Source organism: Meleagris gallopavo, chromosome 14, assembly GCF_905368555.1.
Source record: "Meleagris gallopavo chromosome 14, MGAL_WU_HG_1.1, whole genome shotgun sequence".
In the NCBI taxonomy this organism is placed as follows: domain Eukaryota; kingdom Metazoa; phylum Chordata; class Aves; order Galliformes; family Phasianidae; genus Meleagris; species Meleagris gallopavo.
Window position 1 is genome coordinate 11,693,942 of NC_139417.1, and position 15,278 is coordinate 11,709,219.

The 15,278-nt window shown below is 44.6% G+C and overlaps 1 protein-coding gene across 5 annotated transcripts; it reads right to left on the minus strand.

Annotated features, from left to right (window-relative positions):
- Positions 1 to 371: 371 nt before the first annotated feature.
- Positions 372 to 15,181, minus strand: ACOX2 (acyl-CoA oxidase 2). Of its 5 annotated transcripts, none has more exons than XM_085235455.1 (16): positions 15,064 to 15,181; positions 14,619 to 14,742; positions 14,287 to 14,521; positions 14,045 to 14,207; positions 12,211 to 12,362; positions 11,678 to 11,785; positions 10,967 to 11,086; positions 10,694 to 10,809; positions 10,116 to 10,288; positions 8,729 to 8,891; positions 7,819 to 8,009; positions 6,540 to 6,701; positions 5,502 to 5,607; positions 2,846 to 3,063; positions 1,831 to 1,963; positions 372 to 913 (listed from the first exon to the last, which is right to left on the minus strand). In XM_085235455.1, exons 3-16 carry the CDS (start codon positions 14,444 to 14,446, stop codon positions 851 to 853), a joined length of 2,028 nt encoding a protein of 675 aa, XP_085091581.1. In that variant the 5' UTR covers positions 14,447 to 14,521; positions 14,619 to 14,742; positions 15,064 to 15,181; the 3' UTR covers positions 372 to 850. The 5 variants fall into 5 exon arrangements, with proteins under 5 accessions (XP_085091581.1, XP_085091580.1, XP_085091579.1 ...); XM_085235454.1 differs by having other exon boundaries at positions 14,611 to 14,742; XM_085235453.1 differs by having other exon boundaries at positions 14,287 to 14,742.
- Between the last annotated feature and the right edge of the window lie 97 nt (positions 15,182 to 15,278).

Genomic DNA, 15,278 nt, shown 5'->3' on the forward strand with positions numbered 1-15,278 from the left:
TCAAAGAGGGATCGGAGTTCCTCGAGTTGTTGCAGCCTTCTGAAGCCTGGGGCCTTGCATCTCAGCTCTCAGTCAGAAGACCTGTCTGAAGGTATTTTTGCTCTGCCCTATTTTATCTCCCCTTTTCATGCATTTTAGGGGTTTTGACTTTTGTATTAAGACCTCGTGAAAGCTTCATTCTTCTGAAAGCAGAAAAGAAAAGCTGAACTGACGAAGTGCAGCAGAACTGCTGGTAAGAAAGTATCTGTGTTGTCACTGCATTATAATCAGTCACAAGGTGTTCCTTGCAACACTTCATTTACTGGCTAATTAATGAGGGGCCTGAATCAGCCTCCCCTTTTCGTAATTATCAAGTATAATAACTAGGGAAGCAGTATTCCAAACAGACTTTATTGCAATCAAATCTTTATCAAAAGACAGTACGAATGACTCTGTTAATGGGAAAGTAATCTTTGCAGACAGGAGTTGACATCAGCTGTGTGTGATTCTTAAAAGCCAGAAATACTTGATGCTGAGCAAGTTCAGAGCTCTTTTCATTCTCCAAATAAATGCATTTTCTAACGTGCTTCTTGATCTACGAGAATAAGTTGTTCATCAAAAGCAAGGACCATCAAGCAAGCAAACAACAAAAACAGGACTGTTTCTGACTAGACTGCTTCAGAACAGAGGGTACCACGCAGAGTTGTTTGGCTTCTTTCTGATTAAATGCAAATGGCTGGCTAAGGATCCTGTTTCATACTTGTCGCAATTGCAAGTAAGCAACTGATGATTAATCTCTGATTAATAATACTGATTCTTCATAAATGCATTGCTGCAAAGAGCGGGTGCGACCTCACTTAGATCACAGCCTTCATAATTTCGATAGCTTGTTGTGAAGAAGTGGCTTCAAATACTTTTCATAGGCTGGGCTTATCTGTTTGGAAAGAGAATGTGGAAGGGAATTAATGGTAGTTAAGGAGGAAGAGCAGGTTATACATTTGTTTTCCTGATCTCTGAAATGCAGAAACTAGATCATATTAAAAAAACCCACAACAATAACCTCAGCTATGTGCAAGGTCTCTTCCCCTGTAATGTGCACTGTCCTTCATAACCAGTACACAATACTTCTCATCCCAAATGTGACAGCATGCTATTTAACTTCAAAAAATGTGCTTCAACTGGAATGTTTGCTAAAGGCAAGTTTGTGTGCAGCTGTAGAATTTCAAAGGAATTGCTGATTACCACAGTAAAAATTTCACTTAAGGCAAAATGAGTTTTCAAACAGAGCAATAGCCATTTGCATCATGAGGGATTTTACAGTATGGATGCATTAAGAAGTGAAAGTAAAATGCTAAAGACAAAGGATGAAATCGCCTTAGTTAACATTTGTGCTCTTTCTGGATGAGCATATTATTAAAAAAAATTTAAGTACTGCACTTGGAAAAAGTACTGGTGAATGGAAAATATCCCACAGTTGGTGGCTTTTGCAGCCATCTAGAGTTGTTCCATAGTGTTAACCATGTAAACATGCTTTTGTTTTAGTTTACTCTGTGCAATGTTACTTTGCTGTTGTACATCTAAATCAAAACCACGCTGGTCACTGGGGCTTGTCCAGCTCCCTTGCTCAAGCTGTGATTCATTGCCATCTAGCCCACAAGCTACTTCCTGTCTAAGCTAGGGCTATAGGAGGAATAATTGGAGAATCAGGGTTCATTGTTCAGAGTGAGATAATGACAGATAAGAGGTCTTACTCCAATTGCTTATATCTGCGTGGCTTTTATTAGAAGAAAAGCAAATAATTTCTGCTCTGGTTCATGCAGAATTTGCCTGGCTGTAATCCAGCATCCATACCTGCTTGTTGGTCGGTGCCTTCCGAGCCCACTCGTAAAGCCTTTGGTAAACCTGTCCATCATAACTGCCAAGTGCAGAATTCAGGTTCTTGTCTGTGAAGTCAAAAGCATCCACTAGTGGAACAGCATCCTTCCTAAGGAGTAGATGAAAAGAAAAAAGATAAATGTGAAAGTCAGCTATGCAAGTTCCTTTGTCTGAAATGCTTGTACCAGTTTTTCCCCTTGCCTATGTTGCACAGGAAGCTCTGCTTTGATTCCTCAGAGGCACGTTCTATTAAAGCCTTGAGTAAAAGTCTTAAGCTTGCTACCTCTTTAATTCTGTGATTAGTTCCAAAAAATACTTGCTTGGTCCTGTTCAACTCTTGGTTATGCTGTGTTCCTGTTTCTCTCCAGGTGACCTAAGTAGGATTTCACCCTCCTCGCTTCTCTGCATCAGAAGCTAATCTGCTCTTAACAGCAATGAGTAGTGAAAAAGTCTTTGTGAGTGCTGTGGTAAGTTAACACCTTAGCATATCTCAGAAGCCATGTTAGTTAGTAATGACTGGTGTTGAGCAGATGCATGTGATCTGGCTGTAGTCAGAACTGTTTTGGTACCTGTTGCAAGTCAGCCATGGCAACAGAGTGGGCTATATTAGTGCAACTAAAGCAGACTTAGCAATGTATAATAGGTTGTTGTAGCTGTTTCCTTTAAGTGATGTTCTGACTGGATATTTTCCTGCTTTTGCTTTGCTGCAAATGGTATACTCAGGATTTCTTGCTTTGTACCTCAGAATTTAATGTAACTGAACTTTAATCTAGTGATTGCAGGGGAGCTGGAATCTTAGACGTATTTTGCTCTGAAAATGAGCTTTGTGTAGATGTTTCAGTCAATTTCTAATGCTGCCAGGCAATGAAAATAAAAACTGAATGAGGTGAATTGACTCTGAACATGTTGCCATAGGTACAGCAGTACCATTTTACATTTAATGCAAAGAGAAACTGAACAGCTGTGATCTTCTTGTGCTAGAATGGCTCACCGAATGATCCCCAGGAGGTCCAGGTATGATGCTGTGACCATGTCCATTTGAGCTCCAGTTATATATCCATCATGCAAAAAAATTCCCGCATTCGAGAAGATACCGTGTAATGCAAACAGATCACAAAGATGTTTCATAATGTTCTGGATGCCAGCCGTGTTCTCAAGTTTTTCCACAGTCTCTACAAAGTTTTTCACAGTGATGTAGTGGCAGTGAGCCTGGAAAACAAATACAATCAACAGTGCACCTCTAAACACTTTTAGTAGGCCAAGTGACGCAAACGTTCTCACAAAGAACATAAAACCTTTTCATTTCACTGGCAGTTTTCCAGCCTGCATCCCTTGTCTGCTGGTTGACTAAGCATTTTGCTTTCATGTCTTACTAAAACAGTAGAGGAAAGGATTGGGGGCGTAAGCAGTCAATGATGGTATGTGTAAACTTAAGAAATCAAGGCAGTACTTCACATAGTTTTGATGACTACTCCAAAGATTTTATATGGTGGAAATGCATTGGAATGTGTTTGTGTCAATCTCTACCAAATGAATTTTGGCTATATATAGCAGAAGAAAAATCTCTCTGTTGGGCTTATGGTACATTGGAGTCAGTGGCTATATGGCTTCAGCTCTGAAAACATCGTCAGTGGAAGAACAATCAAACTTACCTCTTGTTTTTGCTGTTTTAAGTAAACTGCTGATTTCTGGGTCAGACACTGGCAGTATCTGCTCACTTACAGAACTACTAGCTCAGCACAGCCTAGCTCCAGAGCGAGTGAAACAAGATGACTCCACCTGTTTGTGGGGGTGACTCTTGTTATGCTGATATTCCTCTGGGTGGGTAGTGGTGTTGGTATCTGCACAGCCTCATTCCTCTGCTCTGCAGTTCTCCTCCCAGCTGTGGGTGTATGCAAGGCACACCTGCACTGCAGCGTGGTCAAGCAGTGTGGAGGTCAGTGCAGACTGCAGAACCTGCCTGAGAAGCTGGGTGTCTACTCAAGCAATTAAAATCTGTGGAGACTGCAGCAAAGCCATCACTGGTGTCTGAGCCACCTGCCTGACAGCTGGCAGGCGTTTGTTCATACAGCAGCCAGGACAGCAGTGAGTCTCCAGAAAAAGTGTGGAGTAGAAAGCAAACGCAGAAGCACCCCAAAAAAGCAGCAGGCTGTCATGGTTTTAAAGCTATGGAGGAGACAAGGTTTTGTTAATTTCCCTGAAGTATCCAAGAAGCAGTGGGGGCCCAGATCCCCTCTCTGTGTATTAAGCTCTTTGGAAATAGTTTCCTTCTAAAGAGCCTTGCTTCTCCTCCTCTTCTTTTTCTTCTGCTCTTTTTTTTTTTTTTTTTATTTTGTTTCTGTTAAGCTTACAGCATTGAATGCTTGCTGCTTCCGCTGAGTCTGTGTAATTGAAAATCAGAAGTGACACACAGCACAGACGATCACAAATAACGCTGTTACTGAGAACTTGTAGTACCAGCTCACTTTCTCAGAGAGTTCTTGTTTGAAAAGATTAAGTAACTGTGCTTATAAGTATGACAGAATCAATGCTTCTAACAGTTTCGAAACAATTTCACTTTTTTTGCTAAGAAAATTTGGCTCATGAGAGACTTCATCTTAATGACTGAGCAGTAGGTGGCTGTTCCCTCAGGCACCTTCCTACTATGGAATCATCTAGATGTTATTGCTGCGTTCAGGTGTGTGTAGGGTTCCTCTTTCCCTTGGGGGACTTCTTTCTAAGTCCATTTCAGTTAGGGTTGGCTCTGGCTGAAGCATAGGTTACAAGAAGATGTTTTTCATTAAACACTGAATGAGGCTGAAATAAGCCATGGATCTGTTTCAAAATCTTACCCTCCTCAGTTTAGGAAGGAAGGGAGACTTCCACCATAATTGCAGTCAAATTGCACATAACCACATTAAAAAAGAATTTTGCTTCCTGGAGTTATTGAAGTATTAGTGATTTTGGCTTTCCTTTATATTTAGGGCCCTTCTACCCTCTTGCTTTCTTTTCTGCTTAGTTCTATATTAACTCCTTGTTTTGGCAAACTAATACAGTTGTCCTGATCCTATTTCAGTTGAAGGAGAGCAGATTGCCTATCTAATCTATGTGAACTAGGAACTGCTTTTAGGTCTCTTATTTGACTTTGCTACTTTGATTTCTTCCAGCAGTAATTAAGACTGCACTTATCACCACTCTTAATTATTTTCCCCACTTTTATCTTTCCTTGTGAGAGCAGTAGATTAAAAAAAAAAATCATGAGCATGTTTCATCCTTACGATGGCTCTTCCAGCTTTTAGAAGGATGGCACTGGGGAGGCTTTCATCTGAAAGCCAGAAATACAGGGTTCTTGTAAAAAAAGATGAGCATTAGCTGGAGATGGTATGATCTAATTGCAGGCTGTGGAAGGTGCTGGTGGCAGCTTTTTGTTTCTATCCTTTAGCTTCTACCTGGCCTAGCCTGATAGCCAAGTCTTCAGATCAGGAGTTGTTTCCTAGTATGATTTTCTACTGTGCAGACCACAGTGGTGCCCTGATCTTTGTGGTGTCCCTTGTACATGAACACACATCATTAAAAAGCACCGAGACTTTTTTAGGCTAATTGTGCTGTTTCCATTGCATACTGTATCCTAACAACAAATGTCAGATGAGCACAAAAACGTTGCTAACCTTTGCAGCCTGTACCAGCTGCACTGTGCACTGGTTCCACGCTTCGTGCCTTTCGACTCCTGACTGAATCAAGTCCTGTAGTTTAGCTGCTGTGCTGCTTATCAGTCTGGAAAATTGGAAAAAGAAAATCCAAAACACATCTGAATATAAATATAGCAGCCCATAATGCACTCATTTCATATTCAGACTTGTGTGTGATCACATGGCAAAATGGCGTTTTGATATTTAAAGTTGGCTCAGTATGATGCAACTCTTATGGAAAACCAAAGTACAAATCAGGGAAAAGCACCCAAACCACTCAGGTACTAAGGGATTTCTGCCTTCAGCTTCCATTATAGTTTATTAGAGGCCTCTGGAGTTTTTCTTAGGTTTTGTTTAAGGAAAGCTCGCAAAACAAAAGGAACCAACAGTAATATTAGACTGATGTTATATTGTTTTACTGTCTTTCTAAACAGAGCTTTCACCAAAGCTTTCAGAATAATGGCTCTGCTTTTTATCATTGTGAGTGCAGAACTGTGCATCTGTTTACCTGGTCTTCAGAGATGACACCTCTGTGATCCATAATACTTACGAGGCCATGCACAATACCATTCTTAATTGTGTTGAATAGTTGAATGAGTAGCTAAAAGACTACAGATGGAATGAAAGGCTCTGTGATTGCTGTCTTATTAATTGAACACAAACATCACTTTCTAAGGCATGTGAAATTTTAACTTGTTGTATAGAATTGCACAAAGTCCAATTGCCTAAAGGTTGGCAACTCACTAATGTGGTCTGGGATTTACTTAAACAGTGTCATCAGCTTGGTATAGAATCAGCTCTCTGTGGAATACAGTTCTTACGTAGCACATGGCTTACGAACTTTTGATGTTCTGAATATGAACGTTTCCTTTTAAACATCTGCTATGGCTATTAATCCTGTGGGAGGGGTAAAGTCTTGCTTTTTCAGGAGTAGATGGTTCCAATTCTTGTGGAATTTATTATTTTACTTCTCTTTAAAGCAAGGAAGAAGCTGAGCTCTTAACGTATTTCACTGACCTGATTGCTGCATGTTGATAGGCCTCCGTGTAAATGTCCGGGCTGAGGAAATCCAACTTGTCCTTGGCAGTACACTTCCCGGGTTTCATTGCAGCCAGATAAGTGACAGATGGTGGCACGGACTGGCCAGCACTAGCTGCTCTGAAGCACTTAATCAAGAACCTAGGAAGAATGTAAAAATCAGATCAGGCCACGCTCATGATCTCCATAGCAAATAGCCAAGCCAGAGGTGAGGTGGGGCCTCCCTGGGTTGGATGGGAAGTAAGGTGCAGCCTATCCCATCAGCAGCCCCAAATGGACTAAGTGATGAGCTTTTGTTTTGCATGGTATTTATAGTAGTCTGATCTGTAATGAGTCTTGGATAGTTTATCTACTGCATTTAATGCTACAGAAATCTGTAGTGATGAACTTTTAGGATGGAATTTCTCAAGAAGAGGTGATAGCGAGTGCAGAAGTGTATGCATACATACACAGAGGGATGTTGTAGCACCTTGGTCTGTGGGAAATATGCTGGTTTTCTCCTTCTAGTAAAAGCACACATTATTAAAAGTTAAAGCAGATGTGGTTTCTTTCTCCTGAATTTCATCTGCTATGGATAATCATTCATTTGGTGTTCCTGAATCATGACTCAACTAGAATCATATCACAGAATCACAGGGTTGGAAGGGACCTCAAGGATCATGAAGCTCCAACCCCCCTGCCACAGGCAGGGCCACCAATCTCATTTAATACTAGACCAGGCTGCCCAGGGCCCCATGCAACCTGGCCTTGAACACCTCCAGGGATGGACGGGGCATCCACAGCCTCTCTGGGCAGCTGTTCCAGCACCTCACCACTCTCATAGTACAGAACTTCCCCCTGACATCCAACCTAAATCTCCCCTCCCTCAACTTAAAACCATTTCCCCTTGTCCAGCAACTATGCCTTCTCTGAATCAAAGTCGCTTCACCAATATCACATAATGTCTGTTGCTTAGAAAAAAGAAACTGCAGGACTTGCATAGCAACACTTTTGCTGCACTGCTAGACAAAGAGGAAAATTAGGTTATGCAGAACAGCACCTGCCTATGTCCCCAAAACCCTAAATAGAAGAGAGAGTCCAATTCCCACACACCCTTGTGCCTACTAGACAGAAAACCTGAATGGGTTATGGCTTGAGTTGTATTTTCAGAATGTGCTATGAGAAAGGAGAAGCTGGTTTTACTGGTTTTGAAGCAGAAGAGGTAGAAGTTGAATAAATTAAGGGGCAGGCTTTCAGCTGAATGAATTTGAATTGTTACCTGGCAGTTTGCAGGAGCAAGATGGTGTTTTCCCCTTCATAAATACAAGAGGCAAGTATTTTAGTGTACAAGGAAGGCAGTCCACTCAACAAAGAGTAACCATGTCCCCCACATGCCCTGAGGCAGATCTCTAGTCCTGATGTGCAGTACTGAGTAACCATGGCTTTAAAGCCTGAAGAAAATGCATGAAGCTGTTTAAAAAAAAAAAAAAAAGAAAAAAAGGAAGAAAGCCACAGTGTGAATGATGAAAACATTCTAAAGCAATCCTCTGAGTATGCTTCTAGGCATGAGATCTTCCTTTGCCTGACAGTGCAGCATACAGTCCCCATGCTGGCCTTTGGTTTCCGCTGGGATGCCATGCAGCCCTGTGCTGGGCATGGTGTGGTTGGCTTACACGTTTTTGGGTTTCTCTGAAGCAGCAGTGGCTTTGGCTGTCTTTGTTCAAAGCATGTTTTTATTTTAGGCTTCCAGCTGCCAGATCTTATGCTCTGTCTATGTAAAAAGCTTTGGTTTTGGCTCAGAAGTGAATATTTGCACATGTTTGTAGGTGAAGTTGTGAAATACAGCTTTGCCACAGCAGCTACTGGGAACAAGGTCTTCATCAGGCAAACAGGCTTCTCAAGGACATCTCACTCTGCAATAGCTCCCAAAGCCAAAAATTTGGGGTGGTACAACAGATGCTGTTGCTGAATGGTTGAAGGCCTGGAACAAGGATGCTAGATGATCTTTAAGGCTGCTTTCAAACCAAGCCATTCTGATTCTAAGGTGTTTGATCTTTTAGCACTTCAGCCTGTTACCTAGTGGTGAGAGCAGTGACTGTCCAGTTTGCTAAATTACGTTGAGAATTAGGGATGGGAAGAGGAGCATTACGTGCAGAATAGCTGTGGGATCTGATCCCGTGGCGGCTCACCTCTGGCAGCGAGTCGAAATTCCTCCCCTGGATCTCTCTGTAACCCCTGTTGAACAGCTCGTGCAGGTAGTTGTTGATAAAATGGAAGGCGTAGGCTGCTGCCAACTGAGGCAGCAACTTCTCTTGCTGGGTCTGATAGTCAAGGATTTTTGCTTCTTCTTCCCTGTTGGGAGATAAGCGATGAAGTATGGAAAGTGTGGACACAGGCACGGCTACTGGTAGTTCACCTGAACTGCATTTTTCATTACCAAGAAGCAGTAAGTGAAAATGGATCAGGTCTGGTTTGTCTCCCTGCTTTCCCGTCCCTGTGCTCCAGCTCACAAAGCTGGCAGACAAGCCTGACTAGGAAAACAGTCATTTTTCTGCTGTGTTGGTGAACTGGGCTGTCATGTCAGAAAAAGTTCCACACCATCGGTCAGTACAGAGGGCAAACAGGGACTGTGTGAGAGGAAGAGGAGGAATGTCTGTCAGGGCAGCAAGCTGGCAGGTGGTGTAGCGGAGGCGGTGGCACTGCACCCTGAAAAGCTCTTGTTTTTCAAACTAACTCCTCTGGTCAGCAAGGAGAGTGGCAGCCTCAGCTGATGCTCCTGCAGGCAGAGGCAGCTGTGCTCTGACACTGCTTCCTGTTCAATGTGAAATGGAAATGCCAAGGTTATAATTAAGCCTCTCTTAACAGCTGCACCTACGCTTGTTTTATTTTGTTTTGTCAGCAGCTTTAGTTTTTTGAGCCAAATAGAAAACAGAAAAGCTTCTTGCAGCTAGGATTACTTTTTGAATGTAGAGTTTGGTTAAAAATGTACAGTTCTCTGCTGGGTCAACTCCTGAGTTTCTTTAAAAACACTTCAGTCTAAATTATTTTAAGCTTTCTAAGCTTTTTACTTTATGTTCTTTACCTCTTCTGCTGTGTTCAATATACTTGGGGCTCCAACTGATGATATGAGTTGTTTTAACTCAGCATGCTGTGCTCTTGTGTTTGGTTTGCACTGGAAACAAGCTGTGTTGTCATGAGGATCTTCTTGCTTTTGGAAGCAGATTTAAGAAGGAATTTAAAAAATCTATTCAAATGAAAGTATCTAAAAATTACAGGGATTCTTACCAGACTAAGAAAATTTACTGTTGCAAAATCAACTGTGGATGCTAGAAGCTGATTTAATGTTGCATCCATTAGTAAGACAGAATTAGAATTCAGTAACTTGTCTGTTCTGACTGGGCAGTTCTGGGCAGGCTGGTTAAGGAAAGCCAGTTGTCTGTGTGAATTGCTGAGCTGTTCAGTGAGCCAAGGAAATAAGCCAGAGATGTGCTGAAAGGTAAGCTGAAAAGCGGAAATACAGAGTGATGAACACAGGGTCAGGTCCCTCCCCACTGCTGGAGGCTCGTGTGGCATTACCCAGGCTTCAACTTGGACTGGCGGCGAACCACAGAGTATCTGATGGCAATGGTGCATGCTTTCATTAGAGGTAGAATAACTTCGTCTGAAATGAGGGAAACCCGTACTGAAGTCATGGTGAAATAGTTAATCTTCTGTGACCCACGCCTTATATAGGTGCCATCTGGCTGAACCTAGAATAGAGAGAGGATTTTAGATGTCGTCTTTTGATAGTGCAGCTTCTCCCTGCAGAAAGATGTGTAATCTCTGTGCATAGTGTACGACTAACATTGAAATACTGCACTGAGCGCAGGGCTGAGTATTCCCTTGTGTGATGGATGGAACCAATTTGTTTGAAGAGACAAACTTCCTGCTTTTTACTTAGGTATCTTCTACCATCTCATAACCTTTGAATGTGGAATTCTAACTGCATATTTTCATTTAGGATTTGGATAACTTCTACCCTTGATAAAACTTCAGAGGCTTGCATACACCTCAAAGGGAGACTTTTGTCCTAAATGTAGGCAGGTCCCAGTTGTCTCTCCGGCTGTGTGATGAGATTCTGACCAGGCAGTCTGTGATTTGAACACCTTACATACCTCACAGAACTTGTTCAGCATGTTCTCTCGGGGGATGCGCACATTCTTCAGCATCAGGTAACCATTATCAATGTGCTCAAAATTCATTTTAGGACCAATGTCTCCCGCAATTACGCCTGCAGCACGAGAAAACACAGTCTATTTACTCCTGCTTGGCCCCTTTTCCCCATTTTCCATTGGATTGGGGATCTCAAAGGAAGGGCACATTCAGCTCTGCTTCCCCAGCATGGGTGATGTTGCCAGAGGGATGCAACAATGTCTGGAAACGTTTACCTGGGCACAGTGAATGGTCCTGAAGGCTGCGGATCTGCACAATGAAGGGATGCACACCGTAGCACTTCCCCTGGATGTAGAGCTGGGCAAAGACCACGGTGTGGGTTGCTGACCTTCCCACTGCAAGAAGAGAAACAGCCACGTTCCCTTAAGACTAGGCACCGTGCAAATCCTTCATAGCAGCTAATGCTGATTGTGTATTGGGTATTGCTGGTGCATGGGTCAGGGTGGGTGTGATCGACACACTGGGAACTGGAGAATGCCTAAGTCTGCATTCTGAGCTGCTCTTGGCTCTAAGGACGCAGCAGGTGAGCATCTGATCCAGCTATCAATGACTGACTGAACTGAAGTTTTCATGTGAAACACCTTCCTGAGGGAAGCCATGACTTTCACGCTCGAATTCTTCATGCTGAGACTTGCCTGTTTTCAGGGAATTATCTGCCCGCAGGTTTTGGTCCTTTGAGTTCTATTTACAAAGATTTGATTCCTGCAGAGGCAGATGTTTCCAAGGGCTTTAACAGATAATGCTGGCTTCCTTTTGGCCTTTAAAGTTGTACAAAACCCTTAGATCTCATTGCCTCAGGGTGTTTGCATTTCTTATTGAAGTCCTCTGCTGGCACCTGGACCCTCTAACATGGAGCTTAAGCAAAGCAGACTGAGGAACTGAAGGAAGCAAATGAAGAAAACAGAAATATCACGCAGGGTACTTACTGTCTCCAGGCCACCACTTCATTGCAGAGATTGTTGGTGTATTCAGTATAAACTCCTGTGTGCTGATATCAAAGACTGCTGTTGTTTCCAAACCCTGAAGATAAGTTCCTTTAAAAAAATAAAAAATATCCTGGTGTATCATGAGGGTGATGAGACAGAGGGGAGCATCCCTAGAAGCTGGTATGGATGGTATTGAGCTTTTGGGGTTTACCCTCCTGCTGAGAACCATGGAATACTGAATTTCCCCAGTGGCTGCAGGACACACCATCTGCAGGATCTCTGAGGCAGACTGTACTGGGGCACATTGCCTAGCTGCTGGTGACCGAACCCTTCTACCACAAGGACCTACCCTCACTCTTGTTATTTTTTCTGCACTGGCAAACCACAGGCAAGCATCTCTAGCTTGCTGAGAAAATGTCATGCTTCCCCTAGGATCCCACCTCAGTGACATGAACAGCTTGAACTCGCATCCCCTGAGAGTGTGGGCGAGAGTCTTTCATCCTACACTAACTGTGATTTCTCTGTAGCCTTACCATGTCCCAGTTCAGTCTGTGCATAGCTTCCTATGAGCTGGTATTCAGAGGCAAGAGGAATCCATTTGGCCACCTGTTTGTCTGAGCCCAGAACCGAAATGCTTCTCATGAAGACCCGGTGGAGGAGAAACGCTACATCTCCTGAAAGTGCCCTGGGGAGAAAGCACAAGTGGTATTTTTACACTGATGGAGTTCCAGTGATGTGATTAATGAAGCAGTGATGTGGTGGCAGTTCCTAGGCAGTGCCACCTGCTGCATTTTGATTTCTGTGTTGTCATATTCAACACAATGTGCAGCGTCAATACAGCATTGCAGGAAAAGTGATTTTTCATGCTGGTTTTGTTCCTTCTTTCATAACACACTTTGCTTAAATGTCACTGCCTCATTATTTCATTTGCTCTTGGAGGAATTATCTGTTCTGAGAAGCAGATGCCGAGCTCCTAAAACACACCACCCAGCTCCATCGGCCCCATGTCTTTGACAGCTTTGTGAATTCTTTGTGTCTGACTTGATGTGTTTTTTTTTTTCTTGTGGAAAAAGATTCAAATCCATCCTGGTAACACCTGTTTTATTAGCTGGTCAGCCCTGTGCCATGGGCTGGCTGATAGTGCTTTTTAGGATGCACACAGCTCTATTCCAGAAGCTCAGTACATGCATTCTCACACCTAAAAATAAGTGGCTGTTCTCATTCACTTGACTTTACTGCAATGCTCTCAGAAGCATCAAAGCAGACACTTCTCACTTTTAACAAATGAGCATGAGCATTTTCTTATAATGGACCTGTGAGAGAATCAGTCGTGCTGAAAAAGCGGGGAAGAAAATGAACAAAGCAGCAGTTAAAATGAAATTGCTTTGATTAACAGAGATAAACTTAATAAACCCCTGTCAGCCCATCCAGAAATGTTATTTTAACTCATTTCAAAGCTGGCTTTTAAATGTCTGTCCATGATTCGGGCTGCCCGGCACCAGGACTTTGGTTAATGAGAAGTTCCTGCTTGCCTGGTATCTCATAAGAAGAGAGCTGTGCTTCCCTGCAGCCTTAATTGAGCAGAGCACGATCCTGCAGGCTGAAGCTCCTGGCATGGGGGGTCTGAAGGCAGCAAGCAGAGGTGGGGTTTTTAAAATCAGGGATATTTTTCTTCTGAGATAAGACTGCGGTAATTACCAACTCCAAGAGCTCTTGATGGAAAATTTCCCCTTTATCGGTGCCACTCACCAGAGGAGACCGAGCTTAGCGTAACAAATGATAATCCTTCATGTGATGAAAGACTGGAAAATGACTTTGAGCGTCAGTGATGGTTTGTGGCATTGCCCTTCTGAATGAGGCTTTTAAACTTGCACCTCACCTTGATCCTACTGATTGTGTACCCCACCGAACCGGCAGGGGGAGGAAGGGGGCAAAGAGTTATAAAGTGGAGCTCAACCCCCTGCCAGGTGTTAAGAAAAGAAAATGTTTAGGAAAGGACTGTGAGAGATACTTTCTTCCATTTGCTTACAAATTAAGTGGTGTGTTTGTTTGCTTTTAACACAATGCGGGTTTTCCAGATAAAGGAAGTGTCAGATTTGTCTGTAAGCCAGTAACATAAGAGAATGGCACCACTTCACGTTCTGACTGTGCTGAGCTGTGCAGTGAGGGCCGCTGCACTGCTGCGCTCTCAGCTGTGCCAGTGTGCAACAGCAACTCTCCCCTTCCCAGATGTGCTGAAAACCTGCAGCGTGTTTCTGTCAGGACGATCTGTTGCAGCTGGCCTCTACCAGCCTTTGCTTGAGCTGATTCTTCCTGGCAAGGAAACCTTTCAACAACAGACGAGCTATATGTTACAAAGAAAATCACCTGTAAACGTATACAGATTCAGGTCCGTCTTCGCTCCATCCCATCTCCTGCATCTTTTTCCGGACGTGAACGGCCTTTCTGACCGCTGCTTCGTACCGCTCATTCTGGCTCTGGAAGTACTGGTTTTCTCTGCTAAATACCGGGTCGCTCTCGATAACGTCCACTGGAAGGCAATGAGCAGCGTTACCTCCGCAGCGTGCGCTGGGGATCAGCAGGCACACAGCGGTGCCAGCCCTACTCACCGACCGCCCGCCGCAGCCGTGTGCGCTCAGCCCCGCCGTCCAGCACGGCCGTCAGCCTCGGCACGGAGAAGGAGGCCGTCAGCCTCTCGCTGGCCAGGTCGGGGTTCACGCTGGCGAGGCCGAAGCCCTGCGTGTCCTCGGTGGTGTCCGGTAGGGCCATCCCGGCGGCGCGGTGAGCTACTGGGGCTGCAGCGGGCTGGTGAGAGCAGCGAGCCTCCTGGTGCTTCGCTCAGCCCTGCGGGCAGCAAAACAACGGTGCACTTTGTACGCAAACCTCTGTACTGCTTTTTTTTTTTTTTAAAAAAAAAAAAAAAGAGACTCGACCTCCAGACCTCCAGGAGCGTTTGGACGCTGCCCGTCCGCGTTGCGACAGTGGGGAAAGGGAAAGCGGAAGGCGCACTAAGAGCTTCAGGTGCGGGTCTTAGGATTTTTGTAGCTTTACTTTCGGCACTTTTCCTGCAAGAGGACAAGGGATATTACACAAGCACATGCCCATGGGTAAGGCACTCCCAGCGCCCGCCCCTTCCCGTCCCCGCCGACTGCGACCTTGCGCTCCCCGTGCCAGCAGGGCTTGTAGCAGGGGCATAGTAGTAGGAGTAATACCCAGTGCGCGGTGGGAACCTGTGCAGATTTCTCTCTGCCTCGCCACCTTTTTACTCTCCCAAGGAGCTGAAGCCCCGGGAGCTCCCATAGGCCACCTCCCTACGCCGCCCCTCGCGTTCCCGAGGCCGCTGCCCTTCAGCCCGTCCGTCCGTCGCTCCGCACACCGCCGCCCACCTCTCCCGGCGCTCCCGTTGCTCCGGCCCGGCTCCCGGCGCAGCAGCGCCCGCCCCGCTCACGGTGTGGGGGTGGGGCGGCAGAGCGAGCCCTGCTGTGCTTTGTTCGGGGTTAGCGCGGAGCTCAGTACGCTGTAGCGTCCCGCCGTGAGCTGCCTCTGTTATTGATTAGCAATAAGGCCAAGGTAACAGTGATAATGTGAGAGGAGGTGGCCT